This window comes from Solea solea, chromosome 5 (assembly GCF_958295425.1).
Source record: "Solea solea chromosome 5, fSolSol10.1, whole genome shotgun sequence".
Taxonomy (NCBI): Eukaryota; Metazoa; Chordata; class Actinopteri; order Pleuronectiformes; family Soleidae; genus Solea; species Solea solea.
Window position 1 is genome coordinate 26,803,155 of NC_081138.1, and position 21,815 is coordinate 26,824,969.

Consider the following 21,815-nt stretch of genomic DNA (forward strand, 5'->3'; position numbering starts at 1 on the left):
CAGGGAGCCCAAAATAATCAACATAAAGACACATAATCAACACATGAATAAATATATTCGCATTACGTAAACAAAGGAAAAATTTAAGTAAAAGAGAGAGGTCCCGTCGCGACTTGATTACGTCACGTTCACGCGCCGGATATGCTGAGCCTCAGCAGCAGTCCCTAGTGCTGATGTGTTACAAGACATTTCAGCACAGACAGACTCTGTAGTCACATTATTGTAACATAATTTGATGCAGTAACGCCGTAGGAAAAAGCAGCAGTTCAGACAGAGTTTGGTGTGAAGAAGCGGCTTCGGAGGAGCGAACATTAGCAGCAGTTACCGGTCACAGTGTCACGAATGGCGGTGAGGGAATCACACACATACACACACATACATGCAGCTGCAGCAGCAGCAGCGACGGCACCTGACTCACTCATTCATTCATCTTTTATTCTCTCGTTTACTACAGGGTTAAACCACAGTTAGCCACAGAGCAAGAGCTGAACATTCAATGAAAAGAACATGTCTATAAATAGAATATGTCATGACACTTAATTATGGTCACAGTGAATGAAAAGGCTGCACAGTGTCACATCTAGGAACATTGGTGTCGGTCTTCTCCTTCATGTCCTCTGAGGTTTAGCTTTCAATTCAATTAGGGCTGAACAAGCTGGCAAATCACTTTTCAAATGTCTATTCTTTTGGAATTTGAAACAGAGGAAGCTCATTTCAGGCTCAGTTATTTATACATAAATTCTGCAAACGAACAACTACTACAAGGAAATGTGATAATTATGTAAAACTGAAATGTTATAATAGTGTTTTTATGCAGTGTGTATATGTACAACGAAAATGGTCGATATCCCTGAGCAAATAACGACCAGCTATTTGTCGGCAGACTTCTCTCACAAAATCCACAGAAAAGGCAGAAAAGAATGAACAGCTACAGTTAAAATGTTGACATCAAATAAACTAACATCCTTGTTGATCAGAGATGCACTGTTCCAAACAGATGGTGTGTTTAAAGTCTGTTTTTTTCTAGCTGGTGGGGAGACAAACACTGTGTAAAAGAAGCCAGGGATGTACCACAAACTGTTTCGGAGGCAGCAGACAAAAACACCAGTTAGATACACGTGGAGCGCCTAAATAAATGAAAATAAGTTGACATATAACAAGAAAAAGTCTCTTTATTAATTTATTACATTCTGCACCTTTGATCTGTCTGTGATCTACCTAACCTGTCATTGATATGCCCTCTCAGTTCATTTCTTATGTATGAAAGGTCGCGGAGAAAGTAGTAGAAACGAAATGGCAAAGGTATTTAATTTCCTTGCCTTTTATGAAACGAGTGTCAGTTTTGTAAAAGTCTTGCAAAGTTTATTTGTTTTTAAATGAAAATAAAATACTTAAAATGTTAAACATAAATTTTAACATTTTATCTGATGATTAGTTACTGACTCATACTGGGCAAGTGTCAGTTTGGGCAAATCATTTATTTTGCTATGTGTAAAAATTGGTAAACTTCTCCTTTAACTTTCTGCTTTCTCCCTGTCACCAAATCACATTTAGAGCTGCAACTAACGATTGTTTTCATTATAGATTAATATGTAAAAAAATTTCTCGATGAATCGAGTAATCACTTGGTCAATAAAATGTCAGAAAACGTTGAAAAATGTTTATCAGTGTTTCCCAAACCTGGAAATGATGATGTTCTCAAATGTCTTGTTTTGTCCACAAACCAAAATTATTCAGTTTTATGATTTCTTTGTTATATGGAGCAAAGAAACCAGAAAATATTCACATTTAAGAAGCTGAAAAACCGTAAAGATGTTTAAATTCTATAAAAAAACAACACTCAAACTGATTAATCAATTATCTAAATAGTTGACGAGTTGAGTAATTGTTTCAGCCTTAATCACATTTATTTGTTATTACGTCACTAACAGTCATTGCTGTTTGCAACTGGTTTGTATTGACAGAAGCAGCTGATTAATGCCGGTAGATTGCATCTAAGTGTGTGATTTTAAGAAACTCTGAAATGTATGGTTATTGCATTATTTAGCCTTCGATTATTCCAAGTGTAGGCTGACATCCTCCCCAATAGCACTTAAACTAGCTTCTGATTCAGCAGCTTTGGGGGCAGAGCTTTCACTGTTACCACTCTGCTGTAAGCAGTAAGTCTGGTCAGATAAAATGCTTAGTATGTTTCACTCTTGTCTTGGTTGAATAACAGTGTAATAAACTGCTGGAACTGCTCTCTGTGTTTTACTCAACAGCCCAAAGGTAAAGTTGGCACAAAGGGAAAGAAGCAGATCTATGAGGAGAACGAGGCGACTCTGAAGTTCTACACCAGAGTCGTTCTAGGAGCGAATGTAAGAACCTGTTGTTTTTGTGTCTTTTACTTGTATTTGTGTGTTTGGTATGTGTGTATGTGTCAAAGTATCTGTGAGGCAGACGTTTTATTCACGTTCACTTAAAGCTATTGTGCAAAACTTTTAAGTAACAAACAAACTACATTCAAACCATTCTCAAAAGAGTTCACATAATGCTGATGAAGCCCAACAGCTCCACACAACTCTCCTTGTATTTCTCAGTATAGCAGTGTTTTGTTTTTGTGTCTATGATATTCCCACACGAGGCGGAAGAAGCACTGTGTGCGAGTAAAGTGAGACATGCTTCATATAGCACAGGCTGAGAATATCAAAAACATCCCATGAAAAGTTTCAGAAGTAGATTTTACTGCCAGAAATAATCCATGACGTTCATTGGGACTTCAAAATCGTATTTTTATCACGATTGCGATTCTGGCGTTTCGCGAAACGTGATTGTCCGATATCGAAAATGCGTGATCCGCCAACAGCGCTCAACTCGACAACCGCCCGACTTCGTGCCTGCATGCTTCAATCTGCCTGTGTCTGCATGTCATCGCTTCAAGTTTCCTGGACACAGTCTGGACAAGTAATGCTACGGTAAAAGACAAATACACAACTCTTAACTTATCACTTCTGTTACGGTGCGTTCCATTTGTAGTCAGAACTCGCAATCTCCGAGATCATGGGCATATTTCTTACATGGGAACAAACCCTGAACTGAATTTCACGAAAACTCGGAGCAAACTCACCAACCTCCTTTTACCTGTAATAGCACTTCTGTCGCATTTGTTTCACAGTAAATCAGTCGCTTACAACCAGACTTCTTCACTCGAACATAGTGAACTTAGGGATGGTGCCATTCCCAGTTCCGACTCCCGAGTTCCGATGTAAATGGAACGCAGTGTTGCTTTCTGTGTGTCTGTGAATGGGGAGGGGCAGGGAGAGGAAACTTGGTCATAGAGACAGCAGTGTTTTGGTTATTAGAAGTCCACAGGGGGGCGATAGAGGTTCCGCACTGGAGCTTCAAGTACATTGATAATATTCTGTGTTGTCTGTCCTTGTTTCTCACTGTGCCATATTTTATTTGTTTTCTTTTTGAAACCTCAGTTTCATATATTTAAAGCAGACCTCATTATATATAGACTTGTCTGTGTAAGTGTAAAACATCATTTTAAAAACATCCACACAGTTCATATCTTGTAATATAATATTGCACATTGGAAATTCAGTAAAAGTCTCTGGCTGGTAAAGTTCAATATGTTCCTAAATAATCCTAAAGTAAATATTATTTCAATCACTTTTTCAGTATATTAGACTTTTATAGAGCACATTTCATACAAAGCAATGTGTAAATCATTCTTTGTATTTGTACTTTTTGTCTTTTCTTTTTTTTGTGTGTGCCGCAAAGACAATTTCCCACACTGTGGACAGTAAACTTTAACCTAACCATTGCTGCTGCGTTTTATTATTTGATCAATCAACCAATTTATCGTCCATTTTCAAACTCAAATCTTTTGTTGAACTCCACAGGCGATATATGCTGCTGTGAATCTCCTGGTTTTCTACAGTTCTTCTACAATTGGGACATGGGTGAGTGTTTCTGGTTAAGGTGATTTAAAGTCATAATATCCACTGATCTAATGTGCTCAATTGTAACATTGTTCCTCTCTTGGCTCTAATCCTTGTCTGGCTTCTGCAGCTGATGCTTGTGTTTGCACTAGCCGTGTATGTTGGGAGTTACCGCTCCATGGCTGCAATGGCCAAGCCAGCGTTTGCTGAGGATGGAAGTCTCCTGGATGGAGGAATAGACTTAAACATGGAGCAGGGAATGGCAGAGTAAGTAATTTCCAAAATACAAAAAAGGATTCGGGTGAGAAATTCAATTTTTATCATCGACCTACACTTTGACAACTTAATAACTTCATGGAGTTATATCCAGGGTAGGGAATATTTAGTCATAAGATACCTTTAAAAAAATGTCTTAATCCACTTATACCACTTAATCTCAAAGTGAGAAAGACATTTCTATCACAAAACTGAAAGAAGTAAACCTGCTCACTGTTGCTCACTGTTCCCCACCAAACTCCATAGAGAAAATCAGCGTTTTTAGCTCACAGGGACACAGGAGCTGCTGTTCTACTGCAGCCCTGTTTGATCAGCTTCTGTCACACAAGTTAATCCGAGCAAAGAATTTCAAACACTGAAATCACAACATACCACATTTAACCTCACTGATGGAGGCATCGTTGGATTAACAACTCCCGTGTGCTGTGATGTAAAAATCACTTATTTTCTTTGGGCTTTGGTGCAGGAGGGAGAAGAAGGTTTTACAAACTTTGGTTTCTAGCCAGAAAGGCTGTGTAACAGCAAGAAAAAGCAACAAACATTATGAAGATATTGTAGAATTAAGCAGATGCACATGTTTTGTAATGGTTGAGCCATTTATTGAGTGGCTAAAAATAAGTTTTCCCTTCAGTCCCTGCTGGTTCACAGAAATATCAGTCAAATCAGTGTGGATAAAGAATAATAACTGCTGAATTCATTGTTTCCCCTGCTAATGAACGTAAACCTTGACCTTAACAAAGCTGATATGTTTACACCAGTGACATTTTATTGTTTGTGCGTTCTATTTTTAGGCACCTGAAGGATGTTATTCTGCTCACAGCCATAGTTCAAGTGCTCAGCACAATCTCCTCTTATTTCTGGTACCTTTGGTTGCTGGTAAGAGTGTTTGTACATTTTGCTCTTTTCCCCCCTCCTTGTGTTTTTTTTGTTTTTTTTGCTCTCCTTTTATCTGATAATTTGACATTGTGTGATTCTTTGATGTCAGGCTCCGGCCCGTGCCCTGCACCTGCTGTGGGTGAACTTCTTGGGCCCGTGGTTTATGGCAGAAAGCCCGTCGGCACCAGAGGAAGTGAATGAGAAGAAGCAGAGAAGACAAGAGCGCAGACAAATGAGGAGATTCTGATGCTGCAGAGCAGTCGGAGCAGTATTTTTATACACAGAATCAAATATACAGATAGCAAAGACCTCATAAGTTATTCAGGAGGAAATTTTGTTATGTTAAACTCGATCCAAATCTGATACCGTGGAACCATATTTTCCATGTTTTCTTCCTGCCTTCTCTTGTAAGCCAGTTTTCTCCCTAAACTACAAAATGAAATGTTCCCTGTTTAGATAATGTCACTGGCCAAATATCATTTGTTCTCATGCAGAGTTAAGAGCTTTTGTGTTGCACAATTCTGCGCCCCATGATTTACTTCCAGTCACACCCATTAAGCACCATGTCCAAAAATGTGTCCAAACTGAATTTGTTTTTCACTAAATGTCTCTTTTGGTGTTATTCTGATTTTCAAAAAATCTCTCTGTTATATAACAGAATTCAATGATCCGTCACGATAGAGCTGAGATTTGTGAGCTGTCAAAATCAAATGGTTATAAGTCAACTTTTTACTGGGAACATTTTCGCAATAAAAAATCACGTTTTTCATGTGTTTTCAGAAGAAAAAGATCAGTTTTCTGACTCTGTGCCTACCCCTTTTTTCTTTTAACTGTATTTCTGCAGTCATGACTTAAAACACTGAGCAGGTCTTAAAACATTTCAAAGCAAGGAAGAAATGCTTTTGGTGCCTTAATAAATATGTATTAAACACATTGAAATATTGAAATAATTTTTATAAACTTATTCTAAAGGGTTACAATGTGACTTGCATTGAGAAATGTGCAGGATTGTCCTCACAAATTAGACACTTTTGGTCTCATTTAAAGGTAAGCCTGTATAGTTATCTTTCATAGCCCATAGTTAAAGCTCTAGTGTGTAACTCGAAAGCAACTCTGTTACATTCAAACCATTCTCAAGCTCGACATGACTATGTGTGTCTCAGTATAGCAGTATTTTTGCTTTCATGTCTGGATGGAACTGCTGGAGAGAAGGCAGAAGCTTAATGAGATAATGAGGCTGCCTGGATTTATTTTGATATTATGGCTGTAGAATTGTCAAAAAAAGAAATTGTTCAATGAGTGAGTGCTTCTGCCCCTTTTTCCAAGATAAATTTCTCTTTCAATATCTGGCAGTTTTTCAACTGCTGGTAAATCTTGTCTGTGATTGGACGGTTGTTCCGTGCAAGTCCTGAGGGCTAGTGTAATGACGTTTCTCTGCTTTCCGGTATCCATCCATCTGTCTTCTACCACTTTATCCTCCACGTGAGGGTTGCGTGTGCTGTGCCAATCTCAGCTGACAGAGGTCAAAAGGTGGGGTCACACCCTGGACAGATCGCCAGCTCATAGTTTTTGAATTTTCTACATATCACAAACGGTCAAGGAGTTACAGTAATGAGACGTGCACATGCCAACAGAAGGGTTAAAGACTTTCTGGTTGTCTGAAACTCGAGTGTGGTGAAATAAAATGTTAAAGGGAACTTTAGGTTATTAAATTAACCTTGTTTCTCTGAAACATGAGTGAGGCAGTGCAATAACGGAATGAACGTTAAATGAAGATAGTTTGAATAGTCGTCCTTTCAGAAAGCTCAGGCCTACCTGAATTGTGGGGTTAAGTCGGGGTTAGTGACACAGAGGCAGAAGTTACATACTGGACCTTTAATTTGTTTTCAAACAGGGATAAATACAAATGCATTCTTTATTGTTTTAGATGATATTGAGAATATTGAAATTGAAGTCCTGTCCAAAAATATTGCTTGTTATTTTATCAACCCTTCAATCTCCCCCATCTAATCACAAAAACCCACAAATAATGATTTTAATTAAAACACCCACTTTAACATTTGACTGGAATTTTGTGTAGATTTTGTGTCAATATTTTGATTTACATGCACATGTCCTGTGCCACACAAGGCTGTAAACACTCCGGCCTCCCGAATGAAAGGGCAGCTTCAGGTTTGAGAGGAAAGCAGGCAATCAGCAAAATGTTAAATACATGTTGACATGTAGACAGTGTCAGAATAAGTTGAACATCAAAGCAAAGTTCCTGGCTGCAGCACTCCAGACACCATCTCATCTTGTGCCAAAGTCTCTTGAAACAGCTCATACATTTGAGATTAGTGATTTAAGATTAAAGCTCACAAACCAATGCACAGATGACAGTTTAATCCCCTAATACTGTAGAAACTTGGTGCACGGCTACGTTTAGCGTTTCTCTTTCCATCCGGTGAGCTGAGCCTTGTCCTCGGGCGCAGAATTGTTTATCATCGAGTTCGCTAAGTGACTTTTTACAGTCGATCCAAGTGTTGACAAAATGTATTCAGCGATGATGTTCATGCTCAGACTCTGTAGAGAGTGAGTGGGCTGCCAAAGCCCAAATCTGCTCCCAGTATAATTACAGATTTGTCATTATTGTTCCATCCATGCTTACCCAGCTCAACAAGCTATGACCTGCACTCTTCGGGTTTCAAGGGGAATCACTGCAACATCCTGAATCCTGTTAAAATCACACACAAAAAGGCAAGCAAACTTTAGCTCAAAGCCTCACATACATTCAGGAATTTAAATAGTTTTGTTGTTGTTTTTTTTTAGCCCCAGCTTCATCCTTCTTTCTAAAACATCAACATCCCCACAAGCTTTTACAAAATTACACTGCCTCTACTTTGCCTGCCCTCCTTCCTTCCAGCCCTGTGGTCCTATACTGTCTCTATTATAGGGTTATAAACAAAGTAACCAAAATTAGAGCAGCACGGCACCCAGTTGTCAGGGCCAATCCCAGATGTGGGCTTTGAGAGGGACCATGCTGCAGTGTAATTTAGCACTGGGGCCACTTACTTTGCACGTAACCCCAGCCCCCCCCCCCCCCCCCCCCGAAAACTCACATGTGTGCTCCGTGTTTCGCCAACTGTTGATGTTTTCACTAAGAGGATTTGCAGCATCTCCAGTAAAAGGATTAGAGGGAAATTATCAGAGACGTTAAACTCGCCGTTATTGTTCTTTTTGGTTTGATCACACGCAAACTTTTCATTGCAGCATCTCAGTGTCTTGTCGGCCGATTTTCGGATAGAGGGAGAGTGGGAGAGCGAGGTTCTTGTTTACTATAGCTATAAAAAAAATAATTCATCCTGACAAGACGGAATCAGGGAGTTGGAGCTGCATTCCATTCTGGAGGCGTTGTGAGTCATTTTCATACAATAACCTAAAAAAAAAAAACCCTCAACAGTTTGAACTGTGGAATTGATGTTTATAAAAAAAACAAAACCTCTGAGTGATAAGCAGCCAGCAATGTGGAGTCTTTTGTCTCGTTGACATTGACACAACATGGCCTTCCCTCACATTTGAGATCCTTTTGCACTCACAGAGCCAGACAAAACAGGAAATTGGGGGGCATTTGGGCAACAGTCAAGCCTTTGACCCTTGAACTGCAGCACTCCCCGTCTTTGAAGTCGAGCGAGTGAATCACAAGCAATTACATGCGATGCCGAGTGTGTTCCCTTGAACATTCGGCCTCCGCTGTGTAAACAGAATCAGATCTGTGTTTGGCAGAGCTGTGGGTGTAGTCCTTCTGAAGTTCATCATCTCTGCTCTCTTTCAACCTTGTTTTGACTCTGGACTAAAGTGACCCAAACACTGTGCTCGCTTTTGGTTGTGTTGAAGGAGTGGCCAGTATCCGAACATTCATTTAATCGCCCTGTGGGTTACATTTAGAGGAGCAGCAATTGAATATACTATCCATGAGTATGTTTGTATTAGATTATAATTGCTTTAAAGTAAAAATGGTTTAGTTTTTCTCGCCTTTTCATGTTCATGTGTATTTTAGGCAAGGACCTTGCTTTATAGAGGCTGCCATGTGTTAAATGAACTCTATAATGCACACATTTTTATGTTGGCTTCTGCTGTGATCAGCATTTAGGGGAGTGACCATGTTATTTTCTTCATCTTCCGCTTTATTTATGGCACTGATGCAATGATGCATTTTACTAATGGAAAAGCAAATAAAAACGAGTGGAGAAGTGCTAGAACTGTATCATGGAAAAGCTCCATAAGTTGCACGTTCATCTTATCCATGAGTGTTTTTAGTGTGAACCTTACTTTTTTCAACTTGTAAGACATCACACGATATTTTTTAATTTCATCTTAAATCATTTAATTTCTTTTGTGCCTCGAACTCGTTCACACGCCGTAGATCTTGAAGAGGAACCAAAGTAAAGGACAAAAAGTAGTAACGACTTCAACATTGTTACCAATCTCCTCTTGTTTTCTTCTTCCTCTGATTTGTTTTAATCATCTCAGGTAAACACACAAATTCTTACACACTGGACCTTTTGAGTAGTTTTTAAAAAGTAAGAATAAAACAAGACCACAGTCAGTCTTTCTCTGTGTCGTTCTCTTTATGGTGCAAATGTTTTATTCGCTACTAAGAAATAAGCATTGCTATTTCCAGCATCATCGTCGCAGCATAAAGATGACACCGGCCAGGGAGCGTTCACAGCTTCCAACGTGGCCTTATAAGGAAGCTGACAAGAATTACTGCTGCATTTCACTTTTGTGTGTGTGTGCGTGTGTGTCAGAGAAACCATCGCGAACCTCAGACTTGGTGGCAAATACTCCACCTTCCTCAGAGATTGTCACCTCCGTTTAACCTCTCACTCTGTCCACTGCCAGCCCGTCATCTGCTCCTGTTTGTCACCAGCTGCAAGCTGAAGACAGATATTACAAATCAATAAAACCTTGGACACACCGTCTTATCTGTTAATGTGCTACAGCTATTAGCAGATTATTTCTTCTTTTTTTTGTTTGTTTTAGATATGAGCATATTCCAGTACATTTGGGGGTCACTCTCTCACTCTCTCTCTGGTACGTGTTTATTGAAGCTGCTTTTAAAATATTGGACAGTAACATGTATGAGGTTTATGATTATGGTTATGATGAATGAGGTATTTGCAGATAAACACCTCCCCAAAGGAGAGCTATCCCGATGTCTGTCTCCTGCATAAATCAAAAATATAACTGCGCACTTTTGCGTTGTATTTCAAGGATGGATTATCAACTGGGCAAACGTCCCGTGTGACCCAGACACCCAGGCCCCACAGCCCCAGACTATCATTTATTCATATCCATATCATATCCTTATCCTTTATCTCATTTGGGACTTATTTTTTTTCTTTAAATGTGTTCCACTGAAGTACAGTATCACTTATGATGGGTGCTTCATATTGTAAATTGTTATTTTAAGTATGTTATTATCAACTTGCCTCATTACTCTTTGGTAACTAGTTATGAACATGGACAACCCAACCAGGCGTGACATCATCCATAATAATCTGAACTAATTCAATTATTTTATACCGCATTATCCTCCACATGAGGTTCACAAGGGGCGCTGGTGCCAATCCCAGTTTACATAGGACCACTCCCACTCTCACCTATGGTCAATTTAGAGTGTCCAGTTTGCCTAATCCCAAAATCTGCTGTTTTTGGACTGTGGGAGGAAACCAGAGATCCTGGATTAAACCCATGCACGTAGAAAAAGCCCTTTTTTCCGACCATGTTGCAAACCCAGGTCTTCTTGTCCATTTGTCGTATGTTTTTTTCTTTTGCTCAATATTTTCAAAATGACCGATCGTGAAAATAATAAGTTCTTCTTTCTTCGTCTTATTTTAAAGGTCTTGTTTAAAGCTGGATTACATCTTAAAAAGCTACAAAATATGTTCCACTAATCTGGTTCTTCAGCACACAGCCCTGCCCCTCTAGAGTTCCTATTAATCTGAAAAGTCCATCGTCGTGAGTAGGTACTTCTTTCGGTCAAAGTTTGGAGTAGAGGGAAAGTTTTTCCCTGGGTAATTTCGTTTTGTTTTTTTTAAATCCTGGGTGAATCAGAGAAGTTCCTGTGGTGGAAAAATGGGCTATAGTGGCTCCAGAGCTCTGCAGGAAACAACACCACAAAGATAAACCTTTGACTTTAATCTGAACCATAGAACTGGGAACATCATGAACATCATGAACATCAGAAATGAATTATCCCCAGCATCTCAGTGTTTGCTTTACTGGTCAATCTGACTTCAGCCTCGTTGGGTCATCAATATTAAGTTACTCACTGTCGCCTGCCAGTTCCTCATTGTGAAGGTTATGAACTTTTCATAGGCACATTTTGTTCACTTAGATGAACTGGCTAAAGTAACTGCGAGCAGCCGCCTTCTCGTGAGGAAACACGTGTCTGTCAGAGAATTTGCAAATTAATTTTGAGGAACATCAACTGCATGAAATATATCCTTTCCTTTCTTTTCTTGGACGTGAGCATGAATTTAAGGTAATTTTTAGAAATGATTGCGAAATCTGCAGAAAGGTCAGGTTGATAAAGAGCGTTGAGTGTCGTCCACTTAACAAGTTTTCTTCCACAAATGTCTTTGTACATTGAAGAAAACTCCTTTCTTCAAATTTGTTTTTCTGGTGCTAAATTGTTGATACATTTTCAACAGTGGTTCAGAAACTTACCCCAAAATGTAGTAGAACTAAAAAGTTAAATATGAAGCTTATAACGTTTATACAACTTTTAATAAGTTAAGAGATAGTTCACAGTTTTAATAGTTTAAAAATAAAACTCTGGGCCTCCATAGACTTTTGACAATGATATAAAAACTTGTTGTAGGCAGCTTGTAGATAAAGTAACAAGAATAAAACCACTATGTCCATGTGAGCCGTTGACCTTAGAGGGAAGCAATTCCTCATCTCCTGTGTTCTCTGTACTGTAATCTTCCTAATAAATTCATACAATGCCTTTAAAAAAAAGCCCTGACGTCCCTGCAGCCAACAGTGTGTGAGTAACAAAACCAGTGATGTGACGCGGTTAAAATATCCAACAGGTTTTCCCTCCTCTTTGTCCAGTAATTGACCTCGGTGAGAATCAGGGACTGATGCTGATGACATGTGGCGATAATGACTAAAACTGGCCGAGTCAATCCTCTTTCCATTCATCGCCCGGCTCGAATGTTTGTATTTTTCCCTTTAAAATAAATAAATAAACCAAAGGTCCTCATCCGTGAGTGACCACAGGCAATTAGTTGCGGCGGTGGCGCCACTGTCCGCATGACTCGGGCGGAATCAGGATCAGCAAGGGACAGACTCCATCTCACCGGGTTCCCTTCCTCTTCCTTTGTTTTCATCCTGTATCCTTCCTTGTTTTCTTAAATACTCCCCCTCCCCCCTCCCCAATGAAAGTCTAAACAAAATACAATACTGTGAAAGTAAACAAATGCACAAATATCATTTTTATACCACCTCACTCAGTGTGCAGATGCTGAACAAGGCTTCTTAGTCTATGACTCTGTTTTTGATTGACTGGTTTGTGACTGTGAAGCATCGCAGAACGTGTATCGTAAATAGTTTTTATGTTGCACTTTGAATGGAGCAGGATGATTAACAGAGAAACAGGATATGACAGTGAGATTCTTTGCCTGTTGGTCACAGAGAGATAAAAATGGAAATGGAAAGGTTTTTTTTATTAATAGTCTTTTTATGTTATTGCCTCTCTAGGGACATGGCCATTTTGTGTATACCTTCATTTTATGCTGTTTTCTTGAAAGCAGGTATATTTTCTAGCCACAGCATGTCTCACGATAACTTGTTGAAATGGACAGATAATGGTTGATCAATAATTCCATCCGTAATGCCCTTAAATGTAAATGAAGTCATATCAGAGAGAAGTAGGCTGCTTCCAGACATACACTGAAGTCAGGACATTCTGTGGGCTGTGTGACCACTTTGTCATTTTAAACCTTCACTTAACAACCACACATTATCTGCCTGCAACTGTTTTAAATGAGCCTGTTGTTGTTTTTGTAGGGATGTGTTTCTACCTTAGAGGTTGTTTGATATCTTTGATCATGCAGGTTATCTCTGGAATCCCCAGGCTTGTAATGCATGTAAATTGACATTGTCACCCCACAGGAAAATGTGATACTGACCACCTTACTAAAAATTTGTGTTTAAAAATTAGGTTTCAGAAGTCGGAAGTCAGATGTTGGAACTGGGAGAGGCATCCCATGTCTGGTGTTGGAGAGTTTGCTCCGACTACACCTGGAACACATGGTGTCAACTGCTGATAAAGGTCGCTGAGAGTTTTTACATCGTTACAACGTTTGAGGAGGAGTTATGTTAACTACGGCTCCAGTGTGTCATCGAGCCATATTTTTAGACACGCCTAAAAAATCCAGAACTCTGATGAGAAACTGTTTTCAGTCCTAACTCTTTAATTCTTTACTCCACAGTGGTAAACCTTTGTCCACATGTTCCTCAGCCACCATTATCACCTTAAGCGTTAAAATACAGTGGTGTAAATAGGTCGAGCAAAGTCAGCGACAGACTTTTCACACAAGACAGATTTTTTTCTCAATAAGATAATTTGCTCTCTCTTCATCTTCCTCAAATATACTTTATTAGATTAAGATGGAAAAAAAAGATATTCCTCCAAGTACCACCAGAGGAAGCTGTCACGTACAACTGGTGGTACACGCACCACACTTTGAGAGCTGTGGTTTTAACATTTATGATGTGTGAAAAGAAGAATCTCTCCATCTGCTTCACGCCGTCTTTAAATAAAGGTTGTAATGACATAAACACGACCATTTTGTCGCATGCATGAAATGATTCTCATACATTTCTGTAGCAGCCATTAACCTGCACGTTTGGTTAACCTCTCTGAAAACCTGCATCAGCACAAACATGCGGCTCTCGTGTCATCTGCCATTGCCCTTCTCCACCATTTCAAACCCATCCATCCCCAACCACCTCATGCTATTAGACATATTGTGGAAGTCTGGATTAATGGTTAATTTCCCGGAAACCCCCGTGTTCTGTCATAAAGTGCTTTCCATTAATTAGTGACTCTGTTTCTAAGAAGGGGGGGGGGGCGACAGGGACAGGAGAAGAGTGATTAATGAGCCAGCGAGTGCAGCCACTGGCTCGCCTGTACAGTACCAGTGAGGAGCGTGAGAGTCGGACCCGCAAAGCATGAGAAACAAAATAAATATGTGGCTTTGAAAGAAAATGCATCAGAATCCAGTGGAAAGGAGTGCTGTTTCAAAGGGATGCTGTGAAATGTGAGTGCTGAGCTTGATAAAGTTATGTCTCTGTGTGTGTGTGTGTGTGTGGCCACAAGTCCAGCTACTGAACTGAGAAGTGTTAACAAGGAGAGCAGTTTCTCACAGTTTTTCTCTCTTTCAACATAGGGATCATTATTCTGACACTGCAGCAATATGTAGGTCCAGGGAATGTATAAAGGGGTATATATTGTGGAATATGCTGGATATTGGATGGATGGATATTCCCATTGTTCCCAGAGGCTTGGCTTTGATTCTTGTTGTTGTTGGTATTACTCTGCCTCTGTTTGGTCTTTGCAAACAGAGACGATGTAACAGTATAACAGTATACTTGCTACGTCTTTGCAAGCTATGCAATCAGGGTACTGACTGAGGGAGCGTCTGTGTGTGTATACAGCAGCAGCACAGAGGTGGGCGGTGGCTGGACGCGTTAATCCCTTCAAACTGAATGAATGTATATGGGATTTTTGGGAATAAAATTGTAACTTTCCAGTCACACGCCAACCTGTTTGCAGGCCTCTCGCACTTCCAACTGCTTATTAAAGCTGGTTAGCCAATCACATGGTAGCAACTCAATGCATCAGGACTCGTAGACATGGTCTGGGCATGGAAGTCAGATTAGGAGGACGGCCTGGCCTGAGTCCAGTGCTCTGGCCAGACATTATCTCTAGCACCCCTGTATGTTTTCATAAGCGGGGCCTCCTAGTTTCTCCAGTGCCGGCCTGTAAGTGGCTGTGGGGAGTGTTTGTGTGTGTGCGTGAATGTTTATGTATGCCTGTGTGTGTGTGTGTGTGTGTTAGTGCAGAGTAAACTGCCGCCTTGGTGGAGCAACATACTGTCTGCCATGTCTAGAGGAGAGCCATTAGGGGAGCAATGAAGCTGATGACATGTTGTTCCTGTGACAGGCTGCCTGGCCCCAGACTCTACTGCCGCTGCTGCTGCTGCTGGAGCTGCTGCTGCTGCTGCTGCTGCTGCTGCTGCTGTGGGAGCCCGCAGGTCTGCTGCTGGACAGACACAGAGACGCAAGGACGGCGTTTATTTTGGGAGGTAGTGTGGTGCCGGACTCCCTGTCTCTGTACTCTCCCACCAACCTTTACACACCACCACCCTCCTCTTCCCCACTCTCACACGCACACACCTTATCATCAACACACACACGCACCAACCCACAATCGGGACAATTTGGCAAGTGATAAACTGACAGAGGTTTTCTTAAACTCGGTCCACACAAAATAAACAAAACCAAAGCAAAACATAAAAGTGTTTCATTGCTGGTGCCACAATAGTTTTTGAAACATTTGAGAAAGACTTTAATCCACAGAGCAGACAGAGGTTTTCAGGGGACTATGGATATGATTTCTATGGTTGAAAGGGATACCAGTACGTGCACTCACCAGCCAATAACATACAGCTGAGCAGATGTACCTAATAAAGTGGTCATGTATGATGAAGAATTGTCAATTAGTCTCCACAGTGAACCTAATGTAGCTCAGGTGGCTCTGTAGAACACAAACAGACTTCCCGCTGAAGCTACACCTCCAGAACACAGGACCAGGTTTGTTCACGAAGAATGTTGGTTTCACGCAGATTAACTTTCAGTACTTTTCGGTGACGCTAACCTTTTTTGGATACTCCAGTAGAAACAGCGCCACCATGGCATCACTTTGCAGCCCTTTCTGGGCTTTCAGTTGTCACCACCGTACAAACGCATCAGCCTTTTCTTTGGCAGTAGCTTTCCCAAAAAAAAAAAAACCTCTTGTTGGCACCTTTTCTGCCATAAGAAGCAGAATCTTCTTCTTCTTCTTTCGGCTTCTCTCTTTAGGGGTCACCACAGCGGAGTGTCTGCCATCCTGTCCCCTGTGTCCTTTACTGTCCTTATGTCCTACTTCACAACACCCATGAACGTTCTCAGACAGAGAAGCAAAATAATAAAGGAGGAATAAAGAACAAAGCCGAATTTGACCATTTACCATTTAAATCCAACTGATTGTCTTTGGATGTATAAGCTGCAAGTGTCCGGGTTACCCAGTGTCCATGTGTCTCATCTCAAATTCTCTCCCACCTCTGCTTTCTGCCTTTTGAAGTAATTAATTTCACTATAGGAAACAACCTCAGAGCTAGCAGCCTAAATGCAGGAAAAACAGAACCTTTTTTGGATTGTGGGATCACAAAATACACATACTGTCAAATCCATTACCTCCCAAAACATGTCCCACCAAAGACAAACGTCTCCTCTGCACTTTTGATTTTAATTAATTTATTTTATTTTCTTAAGGTCACACCACAGAATTTAGAAAAAAACATGCCAAAAGATATGAGGCGTCTACCTCCCCCTAAAATAATAATGATAATAATAATAATAGGTTTTCATTTATTTCTTATTTCATCACTTCAATTCTCAGTCGTGTATTTGTACTTTTACTTAATGAGGTTTTACAGCATTTACATGACCTTACTTGTAATATATATGTCACGTTATCTAAATTCTTCCACTTCAGACTTTGACGACATGATACGGAACTGAGTGTTGACTGTTAGGAATGTGTGTTACACCCACCGTGATTTATGTGTTTGACTCAGCTGAGGTTGGTGGTCCTCTCCCATTTCATTTTGCATTAAAGGTCCAGTTTGTAACATTCAGGAGGCTCTGTTGGGCAGTAATCAAATCAAATATATACACGTTTATATATATGTATATATATATATATATATATATACATATACTGTACATACAAATGTTTGTATGAGTTAATAACTGCTTTAAAATAAAAAATGATTTGGTATTTTAGGCAAGGGTCTTGGTTTACGGAGGCCACCAACTTGTGTTGCTATATTTCTACAACAGCCAGAATAGTCAATCTACGAACAAAGGGGGAAAAAACTACTTTTGGTATGTTGAGAGCCACCGAGTTCTTTACAGTCTGCAGTCACACTATAACGCTAATTCTTACATGCTGGACCTTAAAATAAGGAAGACGAATAAGCTGCAGCTGATGCCGGATGTGTGTTATTTTAAAGGCACAGAAATTAAGTTTCCTGCAACTGTGACACACAACTCCGGACAAGGCTCGTCCACAGCTTCTTACACTTCTCTTTCTGCATCTATGCATCTGATTGAGTTACACAGGGGAACACTTTTTTGAACAGGTGCCCAGCAGTGAACCCATCTACACACACACACACACACACACACACACACACACACACACACACACATAGGTTTGCTCAGCTGTTCTTCTTAGGACATTGATTTGGACAGGCTAGAAAAAAGTGTCATCCCTAATCTTAACCTAAGCACAATTCAAACCTTAGCCTTGAACTTGACCAGTTCCTTCGGAAATTAGGTTCTGCTTCATTAGGTTTAGGTCTCCATGAAGACTACTGGTCCTCTGAAGGTCAGTGTTTATGCCAGAAAAGGTCGTAAAGAGGTAACAAATACAAGCACACACACACACTGCTCTCCTCTTCTTTCCTTAACTCTGTCCTTCTGTCAATGTAACTCGAGCCTCTCTCGGTATAAGCCCGGCCATGTCGTCTCTCACATACTCCAGCAGAGTTTGGGGACATTGATTCTGGACCATGCGTACATAACTGGGAATACCACTCACACCCAGGATTAACTCTTATGATATGAAGAGTGACCCCTGTCGTACAGTGAGAACACTGGGCTAATCCCGCAGCTGAAACGTCGCCTGTGGAGTTGTTGAAATGCCTGTCTCACGCAGTGATGGAGGTCATGTTGGTACATAAGAACCTGTCACTGAACGATACCTTTAACCTCATTCTCATGTTGGCATTTTCTAAATCCTATTTGTCACATTTACTTTATTTTAATTGCTAATTTCATTAATCGCTGTATTTAAGGACATTTTCTTCAGAGACTTTTGTGCAGCAAAGCATGACCGTTCAGGTGATGGACTATCAGCCACAATCATTTCATTCATAACAATTACACTGACGACTGAGTTGGCTCCAGTGTGTCACTTTTCTCAAAACAACATTGGATGTCAGTTTTTTTCTTGTCGATTCACAGATTGTTGGGGATTTCTGGACAAACAACTAAGATGGAGGAGGATTCTTCTTCTTCACCATGCCAAAGGAAACAAACCATTGTAAGTACAAACAGATGACTCATAACTGACACTTTGCTATTCATTTGTCAGAGGAAGTTTACAAATGAGGAGACGTCAGAGGTGGAGTTTACAATAAATGAATTGGACGATTAAGTGCTAAGATTAAGAGATACATAAGAAAGTGATGAATAAACTGGCTTTTAATTACAGTGTAGGGGGAAAAAATAAATTCATTAATTAATTAAAGCATAAACCTCTACCATGACCGCTCAGTTTCCCACTGTGTCTGTACATGTATTTTAAATGATCCTGAATCTAATGCTTATTGTAGGCATACACAGATATACAGATACACAGATATCCCCAACATTTAAGGTACACCACTAAGTATTCAAACTGGTGTGACTGGGTCAGGCAACCGTATACAGTATACATGCTGAGGAGAAATTTGATGCACTGACCGAGTCACGTCTGACTCCCACTCCATAGGTGGCACTGTAACTCTCTATACGCTATTGTTTCCTGTTCATTTACTGTACGTCACAAGCAAACAGCAATCGGCGAGATGGATGATAAATCATCTAGGTATACGTTAAGCTGTGTTTCCACCTAATGGAACAATCTGTCCCAACTGTTCCATTTTTGGCACCCTTCCTTTAGGGTACCAGAGTAAAACAACAATCAGCTGATTGGGCGACAGAAAAGTCTGCAGTCTATTCTCATACAGAGCTTGACAAATTCCATTCCACCATTCCAAACCGCACTGTACTGTACCAAACCGAACCATACCATATTGGAAATATGGCATATGATGTTTGTCCAATTAAGAATAATTAGATTTAACTCAGACTAACGTTTTTAAGTGACACTATAAACGATTGTCTTAGTACAACTGAAATCTGACTTTTAACATACACTGCTGAGTGTTTTGGTGACATAAATTACACACTTGGAGCTTTTAAATTGTAAAGGAGACGTCTGATAGATTTTGGAATGTCTCCAGTCCTTCACAGGGCCAACATACAAAGACAAACAACCGTCCACTCTCACACTCACACCTACGGTCAGTTGAGTGTCCGATTAACCTCTGCATGTTTTTGGACTGTGGGAGGAAACCGGAATGCACAGGGAGAACATGCAAACTCCAACTGGGATTCTAACCGCTGACCTTCTTGCTGTGAGGCAACAATGCTAGCCACTGCAACACCATATGGATTAATGCAGCTTGCAAAAAAGCTCCAAGAATTCAGCGCCATGCCTTTGTCACAGGTCTCCAACTAATGATCATAGTGATAGTGATTATTTTTCTATTAATCAATCGTTTGGTCCACAAAGTATTAGAAAATGTTGAAATCGCTGACCTGTGTTTTCCAAATCTGGAAATGATGATGTTTTTAAAGGTCTTGAACGATTCAGTTGTAATGATTAATTTGTTATATGGAGCCAGGAAACCCGACAATATTCATATTTAAGGAGCTGCTGAAAAACCACAGAACTTGTTTTAATTATGCCCTCAAACTCATTAACCCATTATAAAATAGCTGACAGTGAATTAATGATCAACAAATATTGGATTAATTGTTGCAGCTCAGTGGTAGAGCGAGTCGTCTTTCAGCTTGAAGGTCTGTGGGTTTGACATGCCGATGTGTCTTTGGGCAAGACACTTAACCCCACGTTGCTTGTGACGGCTGTGCCGTGTTAGTGGGTTTGAAAGATGGGTGATAGAACACGCACTGCACGTAAATGCACTGTATGAAAGTGTGGCAAAAACTGCAGTGTCAAGCAGCTTTGAGTGATCATTAAGATCATTAACTTTTACATTTTGTGCATATTTACTAATAGCTAAGTGTAAAACAGTTAATGTTTTTGTGTTTTCCTTTTTGTGGTGGTGATTTGCACTTCGGCGCCAACATAGTTTTCTTTACATTGAAAACTTAGAATTTAATTTTTTTTTTGTTTATTTCTCCTTTATTTAACCAGATAAAAAGACCCATTGAGATCAAGATCTCTTTCACAAGGGTGACCTGGCCAAGAAAGGCAGCAGCACACATCATAGTCTATTAAAAACAGGAAGACAACAACTACAATACAAACATAGAATTACAAAAGTACAACTCGACAAACATAAAGTGCAAAAGTTTTGGTCACAGTAACAATTTAAGAGCACAGGCACTGTTCAATTGTTTTGTTTTTTCTATCTTTTAAGATAGAAAAATAAAGTCAGATGAAAAATTGTGATGAAATTATAAATACAAAGCTAAAGGTTAAACAATATAATTCATGTACCTTAATCATCTAATGCATATTATTGTATCATTATATATTATTACAATGACTTTGAAGAGTTTGTGTTGCATAACTTTGTGTGTGTGTGTGTAAAGCATATATAATTCTCTCCTTTAAGTAGATTTTTTTTCTATTCACTCCTGATCAGCGCGGCTTCCACAGAGATCAGCAGCAGGCAGCGCAACATTCCCAGAGTGAGCAGAGAGAGCAGAGCACAGCAGGATGTTGCGTCTTTAAGAGTTAAGAAACTTGAAACCGTGTTTGCGCAACAATCAGTGCGGCTCCCAGCCGCCAAAGTGTCTAGACTGGCACATGATGGCGGGAATCAACCAATGGCTCCAGAGCTTTCCTCTGTGGCCCCGAGAGGGAGAGAGACACTGAGAGACAGGGAGAGAGAGCGAGAGCGAGAGCGAGGGAGAGAGAGACAGAGAGAGAGAGAGAGTAAAGTCTGACTAGATCACATGTGGTACTGAAGGAGGGGGCCTTCAAAATAAAAGCATTTCAGTAACGTTATAAAAACTACATTCAGTGGCCTTTATGAATTGTTATTATTATTATTGTTATTGTCATTATTATAATTATTGTAAGTATTATTATTGTTATTGTTATTATTATAATTATTATAAGTAATAATAATAACAACACCACCAATAATAACTATTACCATAATAATAATATTTGCAACATTTACAACAACACAATTACATCTTGTCACATGTTTGAAAAGGAGTAGGAGTGACTGATGAATTTGTTTGTATTTTAGGTTTAATATTAAACTTATTTGTCTTTTTTTAAGTCAAAGTAAATGAACTTCCCCCTATAATTAGTAAGACAATACAAACTTAAGGAATGAAACCAACATTATTGATTGTTTTTACGCTCAGAAATAATTTCACGTGTGTTTTGGATCAACCTCTCGTCTACAATCATGTGTAGAATGGATCACGCATGAGTCTAATTTTGAAAATCCACCCAGTCTGTGTCATTATGTCTGACTTGACTCTGGTGCGCGCGTGTGGTGTGTGTGTGTGTGTGTGTGTGTATGTGTACGTGTGTGTTGTGTG

The 21,815-nt window shown here is 39.9% G+C and overlaps 1 protein-coding gene across 1 annotated transcript; it reads left to right on the forward strand.

The window, feature by feature from the left end:
• Window positions 1-132: 132 nt before the first annotated feature.
• On the forward strand, window positions 133-6,011 carry tmem208 (transmembrane protein 208). The gene is made up of 6 exons (XM_058628606.1): window positions 133-348; window positions 2,262-2,357; window positions 3,888-3,947; window positions 4,057-4,193; window positions 4,994-5,078; window positions 5,188-6,011. Exons 1-6 carry the CDS (start codon window positions 343-345, stop codon window positions 5,323-5,325), a joined length of 522 nt encoding a protein of 173 aa, XP_058484589.1. The 5' UTR covers window positions 133-342; the 3' UTR covers window positions 5,326-6,011.
• Window positions 6,012-21,815: the final 15,804 nt, after the last annotated feature.